General features: G+C 38.8%; 1 protein-coding gene across 1 annotated transcript; it reads right to left on the bottom strand.

Moving 5' to 3' along the window:
* Nucleotides 1-6061: 6061 nt before the first annotated feature.
* On the bottom strand, nt 6062-7021 carry LOC101575505 (olfactory receptor 13A1-like). Its single transcript, XM_023709039.1, has one exon. The coding sequence runs from the start codon at nt 6998-7000 to the stop codon at nt 6062-6064; it is 939 nt and encodes a 312-aa protein (XP_023564807.1). The 5' UTR covers nt 7001-7021.
* Between the last annotated feature and the right edge of the window lie 4662 nt (nt 7022-11683).

The following is an 11683-nucleotide window of genomic DNA, read 5'->3' on the forward strand; positions in this document are numbered from 1 at the left end:
GTACTTGCCTAATTCTTATGATTATCATATTAATGTATTTATGAGAACAAGGCCCATGTTTTCTTTTACAAATCTTCCATTAGTTCTGTCCTTTCAACACTGTTGAGTTAGTAATTAAATTTCAGGGGCCGGGGAGATGGCTCCGTAGAATAAGCACTTGCCTGGCAAGCGCAAGGGCCTGAATTCAATCCCTGGTTCTGGCAAAAAAAAAAGTAATTATATTCAATACATAATAGAGGAACATTCAGGACATAGTGACACTTTCATGACAGATAGCACAGGTATAATTTTAGTAACAACCTCCATAAAGACCCGGCAATTGCATCATTATGACTGTGGAACAGTTCTGACAGTTTCTGGTGGAGTTGCTAGTGTTTTCTCCAGATGAGATGTTACCTTCTCTACACAAGAACAATTTTCCTGCTCTCCTTTTAGTATAGATGATTTTTAATAAGTTTAGTCTGATTGTTCAAGCTAGGACATTCTGTGTTAAGCAGAAATGAAGAGAATTGACTCTGTGTCTTATTGCTGATCTTAGATGAAAAACTTTTAAATTTTCTCTACTGAGTGTGATGATATTTGAGTGTCCATTACATTTGACCTTTCTAGTGTTGAGAAACACTTGTTCTTTTTTTTTTTAAGTTAATTATCTTTTTTTTTTTCACATTTATTTATTTGAGTGTGTGTGTGGCCAGCTCAGTCCACCAGGGGGCGGGGCTGGCTAGCTTGTGGTGCTGGGGGATCGAACCGCAGTCCCTTGCTTTGCCAAGCTTGTTCCAAGCAGGTGCTTTAGACCACTGAGCCATTGCACCAGCCCCGAAAAACACTTGTTCTACACCTAATTTGTTAACAGTTTAAAACCATGAAATAGTGCATCTTTTCATTTTCTTTTTTGTAATAGGGTCTTGCTATGCATTTCAGGGTAGCCTTGAACTCACTAAGTAGCCCAGGACGACCTCTGACACACAGCCATCCTCCTGCTGCAGCCTGTTCACTGCTGGGATTACAGACATGTGTCACTAGGCCTGCTGATGCTGAGGTTTCTCAAATACTTTTTCTTTATCTATTGAGGTTATAATATGTTTTTTTCTCTTCAATCTGTTAACATGATCAATAACGTTTACTGAATCACATATTTTGAGCCACTCTTATGTCCCAGTGATAAATTGCACTTGATGATGGAGTGATCTTTTAAATAAGTTGTTGAATACAATTTGTTAGTATTTTGTTGAAAAATTTTGAACCTCCATTCTTTAAAGATATTGCATCTTCCCCCCACCTTGCCACTGGGAATCCAACTCGGGGCCCTGCACTTGCCACTGAGCTATCTCTCTTGTGAGCTTTGGATCTTTCTTGTGCTATTTTTGGCTAGCTTTTATATTGGGATGGCATACTGTCCAACATCCAAATGCAATCTTACATTTTTCAAGATCTTTGGAAGATGTTAAATAGGAGAGGTATTGTTGTCTATAAATTTGATAAAATTTATCAGTGAGGCTATCAAACCCTTAATATTTCATATTTATATGTTTAAATTTTGTATATAATCTCTTTTTTGCATAATTAATGTCAATATAAGCTTTTACTTTCATTGAACTAAGAAAAAGTAGCTGCATATCTATCCTCTCTTGTGTATATGTATATATTTTTTCCTTCACCTTTTTTTCACAGCAAAACTGTCCTTTATTTACATTTTGGTGAAGTTAGTAACACATGACACTAGGTTGTCTAGCAACTGATAGCAAACTTTAACCATACAGAATGTTCATCTCAGGAGTGAGGCAGCTTGTGTGTTTTAGGCACTGGGCCAAGTCCCACCTTCATCTTCAAGTTTATTTTTCTTTATAGCTGAGAAATACTCCATTGTGTACAGATACCACAACTTTTTCATCCTTCTCTCTTTATCCACTATTAGTCTACTCTGATTTGAAATTTTTTCCTCTTTCAGTAGCTGTACACTATAGATTTCTAGGCATTTATCTAGTTCATGTAAGTGTCCGATATTGGAATGTATGTAATTGTTCATAATAAATTTTAATGATGCCTAGCACTTCTGCAGTATTGCTCAAAATTTATTAACCAATTAATTTGAATGTTCACACTTTTTTTAGTCTACCCATCATTTGTCAGTGTTAGTTTTCCAATGGAAAAACTTCCCCATGCTTATTTTTTTGAGTTTTTGTTTTTTCATTGTTCTTCTAATGCCTATTTCATTTATTTCTGCTCTTCTCTTTCATATCTTTTTCTTATAATAATTGTGAGCTTATTTTGTATTCCTTTTAGTTCCTTATAGAGCAACATTCAGCAATTTACTAGAATTTTTCTTCTTTTTTGTACATACTTTCTTTTACAAATTTCCTCCTTAAATGTGTGTTTCATGAATCTTATAACTTTTGAAGTGTTGTATTTCTATTTAGTCTTCTCAAGAGATTTTTATATTTTTCTTTGTCTATTCATTTGTTCAGGAATGTGTGCCTATTCTATAGCATTTGATTACACAGTTTAAATCACTTATATCCATACTACATTCCTTGTGTAGAAGCTGTAGGAGTTTTCATGCTCAATGGATGGATGGGCACTTTCCAGGAGGACCCCACAGGCCTAGTTTTACTGCTAGAAGAGTAATAAGTGTGAGGTACTTGGACTACCATCCAGCTCTTGGAGGTCTGCTTGCTCCCAGATGTAGGCCAGATAGGATCCTGATCCTCACATAATAACTAAAACAAGCATGCAGACAAATGCCTTCCAAGGAGTGATCTCAAAGTCTCTGTCTTTTCTTTGCAGTGATAGAGTAGGGGGAGGCAGTGTAGTACCTGGAAGTATATAAATTCATCTGGAACCACATCTTTAGTATAATCTTAGGGAGACAACTGAAGTCAGTGCCTTCAGTTGCCAGGAGAAGGTGGTTTAGGACTAGCCCTCAGATGAGACCTGTAAAAGCTGGGACACTCAAAGAACTGGTGGACAAAATACTAAGAAAAATTAGAACTGATTGTACCACTAATGTGACCCAAAGTAAATCCAAAAGAGAAGTGGCAGGCTCTTGGTGTGCCTGTGGGAGGCCCATAGTTTGTGAGCACCATTAATGCTGATGTGGATTGGTGAAAGCACAGCAGTTATCAGTTGTTGGATCACTGTGTTGGCAAATCGCTTGCAGGAGAATCTAAGAGCTTTGAATTTTGACTTCTACTCTGCTCTGAGATGAGGGTAAGAATACCCTGGAAGAGTGTGTACCACTTTTTCTGTGGTGCAGGGGGTCAAGAATGCCCAATTCTTTCTTTTCCCGGAGTTAAGGTATCCTATGTGATACTAGGTTTGTTTAGCTAGAAATTCCTTATACTTCAATTTTCCTTTTACATTTTTTCATCCACATGGCCCCTACTTTGCTTCTTAACTGTAACTTGCATGTTATAGTCAAAGATGAAGCCAATCTCTATACCCACTGGAAAACCCCACTGCAGTCCTTTCTGCAACTGCAGTGAGGGTCTTTAATGAAGACTATCATGTGATATCTTAACAAATAATTGAATAATTTTTAATTTAATATTTCTCAGTGCTCCTATAATGAATATTCAGAGACTGGAGAGTTTTCAAACACTTAAATATTTATTTATTTAAATATTTATTTATTTATTTATTTATTTATTTAGTACAGGGTCTATAGGGTCTCACTGCACAGATCCTAATCATAGTGATTCTCCCCTTTTCAGCCTCCCAAGCATTTCCTGGTCCCTGTGCTCTGCCTAAGCAGGAGCTTTAGTCTACTGAGTTATCTGGCTAGCTCACTTAAATTTATTTTTTTTTTCACATTTCTGGGAGCTTGAATACACAAAATAACATGTCACCATGGATTCACCCACTGTGAAACTTGCAGGGGAAAATTCTTTGTTGTCCGTTTCACCATCTGGAGTCAGCTCTCAATCCTAGCATTCATCAGCTGGAATTTCTCCAGACTCCTTTCTGATTTCACAGCATTCATACTGTATGGCTGCGGGTTTGGGGCTCTTAGAAGGACAACAGGTATATTGGATTTGACCTCTCACAGAACTAGGTAACGGCCCTGGGACAGCTTTATCATAAGTATTTACATCCAAAATAACTCCATTTCCAAAATGAGATCATACTGGCAACATCAAGTTCTAGACCTCTAGTACATGCTTTAAAGGACATATTTCAACTCACAAGGGCATAGAAAGAGCATTATGAATGGATTATGAGGAAACAAGTGCAACAGAAGCCAAGTGCCTGTGCAGGAGACTTGTGAAGATGCATATTTAATGATGGAGGTTGGGGACATTTCATGTGGAACCCAAAGGAAAAGCCTATGAATGTAGGAACAATAGGTTCCATGACTTGGGTGTGGTTTAGATGTCCCCCAAGAGTCCATTGTGATTGAAGGCTTAGTTCTCAGGGTGGCGCAATGGGGAGTGGAGGAAGTTTTAAGGGCAGGATTTCCTGCTAGAAATCATTGGGAATATGCACTCAGGGGACTCTGAGTTCTTAAAAGAGGATCGTTACCAAAGCTTAACATTGGGATGAAAGGTCTTTCTATTTTCTTCTTCACTGAAGATGAGACTGCCCTCACAGCCAGGGTGCGCTTCCCATCACCACAACTGTGCCAAATCAATGAGTAGACTAATCACTCCCCTTTGATCCCAGGATCACACACTGTAGATTCAGCCACATATGACCACATAAAGCTTTGAGAGGTGGAGGGGAGTATATCTAGATACAAGACATAAAACTACCTCAATCTGTTTGACATAACAATAAAAACTCAGTAACACAAGAGGAAGCTAAACATATTTCCACAGGAAAAAGTAGATGGATGACTATTTTAGGAAGGGATCCCTAGAAGAACAGGTCATATGCATTTTTCCTAGGTATGAGACCCTGAATATGGATTCTGGTACGATAATGACAATGATTTAATGTTAACCAAGAGAAATGACAACTAGATACAAGGGACCCACACAAGTAGACAAAGCATTAGGGAATGAAAGTAAAAGGAAGCTCCATAAGATAAATAATTCTCAAACCACGCTGTCTCTGGTGCTGTGCAAATACGCAGATGGATGAAACCTGAAGTTTTCACTATACTTCTGTGACATCAAGCTTTGTACATTCAAGCTTTTGTGAGAGTCACTCAATTGTGGGATATACAATGGAAAGAATAGTAATGGCCCTTACATATTCCTCAACCTATTTGGGTTGAGTGTTGTTCAGGGACCAGAGACAGTGCTAGAGGAAACTGTTCATCAGTGATATAAGTGATATAACAGGTGAGAAGACAGCATCACCGCTTTAAATTAGGGTCAGAGAGGTAGATCACAGTGGGAGTTTTCAGGTGAAGCAGAGTAGGTAGAGATAGCGGGAGGCTCTGCTGGAAAGGGGACAGACTGAGCAAGATCCCGGTCAATTTGGGGTGCTGCCTGTGAGAAGTACAGGTGGTCAGAGATTCAGGGGGCAGGGTATGGGAACATTTCTCACTCCAGAATGATGGAATGATGTGTAAGGGAGCCATAAGAAAAGCTTGGAAATCTAGACTTTGACAGTGTATTGAAGAAAAAGAAGAGGACTCTGGACTTAAATAAAATGGTGATTAGCAGCTGATGTATGGAAGTAGGAGAGCAAGATACACATGCTACCAGTGGTTTGTTTGTTTGTTTGTTTGTTTGTTTATGACTTGGAGCTTGGTTCCAGGCCAGGGAGTAATAGAAGTTAAGCAAGAGTGCAGTTCAGAATTGTCAGTCTCCTGAGAGGCACAGGGATGGCAGCTATGTGTCTCCCTGAATGGAACAAGAGTGGGCATCTGTCAGGACTGTTGATGATGCTCCTGCATAGCAAATATTTATAAATGCTCATGATGTACATATGTGTGTAGATCTCACATGCACAAGTGAAATAACTCACATGGCAAAGGTTAAAATAAGTGTTCAGTTTCCATGTTGGAGGGTGTTACACTTTTGGTAAAACAGTGGCAGTCAGGTCCTATATCCACAGGTCTTCTCTCTGGAGTGCAGGCATGGGAAGATCCCTGTTCCCATCACAGCCTGCATGGTTACAACTGATGTCTGGAGAAATGCAACAGTCTCCTAAGTGCGCGCCTCACCTCTTGGTTCCTGAGAGTGTAGATGAGGGGGTTCAGGGCAGGGCTCAATGCAGTGTACAACACTCCAGATGTTTTATTTCTCTGTGGGCTATAACTGGAGGCAGGACTGATGTAAGCACAGAACACAGATGAATAAAACACCAAAACCACAAGGAGATGAGAGGAACAGGTAGAGAAAGCCTTTCGCCTCCCTGCAGCTGAGCGCATGTGTAAGATGCTGGCCACAATGTAGCCATAGGACAGCAGGGTGAGTATTAAGTTGAGACATCCATAGAAGGCATCAGCCAGAAGCGTCATGATGCTGTTCACATATGTGGGGCTACAAGACAGAACTAGAAGAGGGGGGATCTCACAGAAAAAGTGAGTGATCACCCGGGGGCCACAGAATGATAACCGCATCATCAGAGCAGTGTTGACCGAAGCATTGAAGGCACAAAGGCCCCACACACCTATGGCCAAGGCCCCACACAGGCTGGGGCTCATCCTGGAGCTGTAGTGCAGAGGAAAGCAGATGGCCAGGTAGCGGTCATAGGCCATGACTGTGAGCAGCAGCAGCTCAGAAGATACTGACCAGACAAGGAAGAAGAGCTGGGCCATGCAGCCCTGGAAGGAAATGGTGTTCTCTGCAGACACGAGGCCCAGCAGAGCCTTGGGCATCACAGAGGAGGTGCAGACAATATCCATGGTGGCCAAGTTGCAGAGAAAGAAGTACATGGGGCTATGGAGGCCAGTGGTGAAGCTGATCAAAGCGATAATCACAGCATTACCTGTCAGTGCCACAGTGTAGAGGGACAGGAAGGAGGCAAGCAGGAAGAGTCTTAGCTCAGGGTGCTCTGAGAACCCCTCCAGCACAAACTCTGTCATGAGTGTCTTGTTGGTGTTTGCCATTAAGATGGAGAGCTGCAGATCACACACATGCCTGTTTGTAGTTCTTTGAAAAGGGTTTGTAGGTCTCAAATCTCATGCTCAGCTTTCCTCCCAGACATTCATCGTAACAGTCCTCCTCCTGTGAAAAAGGGAAAGAGTGACAGTATTTCCTTCATGGAACCATAATTGATCCATTGGGAGTCATGTCTGTCACCTAGTTTTCATTGTTCATCCTCAAATCTTTTGTCCTGTTACCTGTATTCCAAGGAGCAGTTACATCTTTCCTGCCATTCCACATGTGTAAGCCAATTGTAGCATGCCACACCCAAGAATAGCGAGGTCTTTATTTCTTTGTTATCTGTCACTGCTTCACACTGCAAATGTCCCACAGAGACTCATATGTGCCCCTCATCTATACACATCTGATCCCCATGGCATTGTTACCCACTGGTGGACACACTACCATAAGTTTTTGTAAGTTCCCCTGAAGCCGGGCTTCTCAGTCACTGCTCCTTCTCTGCTAGTTGGAGTGGGGCTCTGCTTTAGGTCCTTGGTCCTCCCTATTCTTGTGATTCCCACAACAGATCTTTGCACATATTTCCTCATACATGCTCACTGAGGTTTTTCCACTCCTGCGGGTGACACTGTCCTCTATCTGAGTTTTCTCATGTGTACTACTGCAGAGGGCCTCCCTGTTAACGCACATGCTCCTGTGGCTTTTGTGCCTTGAGAAACTATAGTGAGTTTTACCTCAGCGATCCCACAGGGATATCCACTGGTATCCACTGATTCCGTTTCTTGTGATTGTAATGGCAGTGCAGGGGTGCTCACCCACTTTTAGCATCCAATATGTAAGGATAGATGTTCTTCTGGGGCAGGGTTCTACCTGTCTTGGTCATTGGCTTATTTTTTACTTTGGGCCATAGTAGATTTCTACAAAATAGTTCTTCAATGAGCTAGAGTTGGTCTTTTCGACTTTCTTACCTCATTCCTCCAGTGATTATCAAACCTTGTAGGTAAAGCTTCCCAAATATTACAAATTCTTCCATTTCATTTCCTGAGTAGGCTCATCATTTCACACATTCTGTCATTTTCATGATAGTGGGTTTATCCTTCTAGGGCATTCCATGTTTTCTCCCCTAAGATGAGTATGTACCATTGTGATGGTTAATTACTTCACTGTTAATTTGCATGTGGAAAGCCCAAATGCATTGATTCAGCCTGGAAGATTGATTCTGGACATGGAAAATCCACTTTAGGGGTGTGTTGTTGGAGTAATAGAAAAAAATGTGGGCAGGATTTCAGCTGATTTTCTTGGGAAAAGAGCTTCATTGTTGCTGATTTTCCTAAGATCTGCTTCAGCTGTTCTCTTTGGAGGAGCTCCAGTCTGTGCCTGCACATTGGGTGCCACCTCCTGCCTTTCCGCCCTGCCTCCTTACCTTCTGCCATGAACTTGTCTATCTCCTGACACAACCTGCTCTTCCATTCATGGATCCTTAGGGCTCCTGATATAAACTCCTATGGGACATTGCAGTGGGCTCTAAGCATTCAGCTGGATCCTTTGGCTGTCTAATACCCAGACATATCTTTTGCACTCTTCTACCTTTGAATGTGTGGTTGACCACTGTAGGTCAATTTTGTAAATTTCTGTGTCCTGTATTAAAATTGATTCAGTGTAGTATATTAAACTATCTTAGCAAATTACAAATAAAGGCCAAAATGCATTTTAGTAACTATGACCACATTTATAATGCTAAATCATATTTTTTGTTAAGATATTGTAAATTAGGATGGTTTGGATAACTGTATTATGTATTTCTGATGGTCTACGGAAAGAAGCAGTTAATGTTTAATTTGTTTCATGTCCTTTATGCAATCAATTGTACTTTTTGTCTTCATAATTTCTTTCTTTTTTTCTTAATTTCTTATACATTTCTTTCTTTTCTTCTTTCTTCTTCCAATTTTAAATATTAAATACATATATCTGGTAATATGAATAACTGGTTTCAAGACAACACTATGTATTACAACAAATAGTGTGAAAATTCATATTACTTCGGTAAGTGATATTCTGTAACACTTGTAATTTTTTCTGTTCTATTTCTAATTTGTACTCTCTTAATAAAAGAAATGTAAAGGGAAAAATGTCATGGAAACAACCCAGGTGCTCATCAACTGTTGAAGGAATAAGGAAAATGTGATAGTTTTACATAGCAGAGTTGTATATAGCTATAAAACAGTGTAAATTTGAGTTTTTTTGTCCGTAAATGGATACAACTAAAAAACATACTCTTAAGTGAAATAAATCAGACTCACATGTGCAAATAAATATATTTGAATCAGAGCATGTGCAATCTTTTGAGAAGCTTTGCCACAGCCCTCCAAACTCCAGTGAGCAGTAATACAACCAAAAAATGACAGAGGACAAAACAAAAATATAGAAAACCTTGATAGTAGAATTCTATCTGACACTGCAAGCTAACTATGACTCTCAAATTAGTTAGCCGTCATCCTTGGTAATTCTGGGACCTGGAGCTCCTCCAAAGTGTTCTCCACCAGTAAGATGCATTATTGATTAACAGGGGCAGCTCATCTGAGAGGGCCACAGTGGCGTTTTTAAAGGTTTTCTTCCCAAAATCTATCTATATTCATAGTCTGCTAATCTGTGGTCCCTAATTGTGCCCGTTCTTCCCCCTGCTACTTCCCTGGACATGTCTTCTCTTTTCTACTCATCATTCTTTGTCCACAGCCAGAACACCCTCATCCTTAGAGATCTAGCTCAACCACAACTGAGCAATGTTTGCGAGGTCATCAATGTTTATGAGATGTGAACATTATTGTATTATTATTCTTTGCATATAAAGAGGTATGCAAAAATACTTTGATGTAAATTAAATGTCTTTGACAGTCTTTGCATTACATGTGAAACAGTATATTTTCATTCCTGTGGACATATTTTCCACAGATTATTGTATGAAACTGTTACAAACTGCATTGTGGATATCAAAACAAAAGATAGCTGTGACATGAAAGCTATATGGAATTCTAGATGTACAAAATATCTATGTATTTATATTCTCAGGAATTATGACACCAGGATAATAGGATTTATATTTTCCACTTATTTGCTCATATTTTTACATTGTTACACTAAAAATTTTAGTGCAAACAACTCTATTAAGTTGGATGATGGAAAAAAAATAAGCTATACATTTAAAAATTAAAATCAAAGAGATAGCTCAACCATGCCTTGGTTAATGGGCTCTTTTTCTTCTCCTAGTCAAAGCCAACCCAGAGAAACTGACCACTTTCCCTTCTTGCTCCATAATGAATATCTCTGTTTTAAAAAATCATAATTATAATGACAGTTAATTTTCTTTTGGTTCCTCTGTTTTTCTAAAAGATTTTAGATACTAGGGCCACAACTTATTTCCTTTGGACACTAACTAATAGATAAAGAGCACCATAATTCCCATATTTTCCCCTACACTAAAATGGGAATATGGGAATATCAGCTGCATCCCATATATTCGTGCAGGCAGTGTCTTTGTCTGACTGTGCTTCCTGGCTGCCACAGGAGTAGAAAGACACCTTTGTCTCTTCAATACATTAGAAATCTCGTATAAATACTCTGTTTTGAAATCCAATATCACTGTAAGAAATCTAGCCAACAGAAACAACTTGAATAATTCAAAAATGGTAGTAATATGCCCTTAAAGTTCAATAGTTACCTTGGATGTAAGTGGATTAAATTTTCCAAACAAAAATATTGAGTAATATCATATGTTTTAAAAAAAAACAGACAGCAATATACTATCTACAAAGACTCACTTTACCTTTTTGGATGCAGAGCAATAAAAAGGACAAGAATGGGAAAAATATTCTATGCCAACCTAATCCAAAGGAAAGCACAAGTACCTGTACTAAATCAAATAAACAGGAGTTTAAGTCAAAACTCTGAAATACATTAAGACCAACTCTTTATAACACAAAGCATACTTGAACTCTACTTTAGAACAAATGGATATTTGTAGAGGTTAAATGTACAGCGCATTCCATCCAATAGCACTAAATACATATTCTTCACAAATAAATGCAGAGAATTCTCCAGGACAGATAAATTATAGGTTACAAGGCCATTGTCCACAAGGTGGAGAATATTTAAATTACATGAAGTTCTTTAATGTCTACAGTGATATAAAATTAAAAACCAGTAACACAAATATTTTTGCTAAATTCATGAGTATGTAGATATTAAACATCTTCATGAACAACTAATGAGAAAATGAACAGAAATTTTTTAAGCCTAGAGGTAAAATGCCTGAGTGTGAATTTTTTAATCAGCAGGGAAATGCAATTTAAAATCACCATATTATCTTTAACTTTTTCAAATGGCTAGAACCAAAGCCATAGACAAGTGAATGAGTGTATGAACAAAAGGAAAACTTTATACAACGTAGATGGGAAAGTCAATTTTTAAAATGTACTTAAAAGGCTGGGGACATAGTTTAGAGGCACAAGCACCTGTCTGGGAAGCTCAAGGTCCTGAGTTAAATTCACAGTAGCACAACTAACTAACTAACTAACTAACTAACTAAAAGTATATAAAGTTCTGAAAAATTTAAATTTAGTTCCACTATATAATCTAGCCAAATCATCATTACTGGGAACATATCCAAAAATAATACAAGTATGTGAATGAAA

Source organism: Octodon degus, unplaced genomic scaffold (assembly GCF_000260255.1).
Source record: "Octodon degus isolate 3935 unplaced genomic scaffold, OctDeg1.0 scaffold00010, whole genome shotgun sequence".
NCBI lineage: Eukaryota > Metazoa > Chordata > Mammalia > Rodentia > Octodontidae > Octodon > Octodon degus.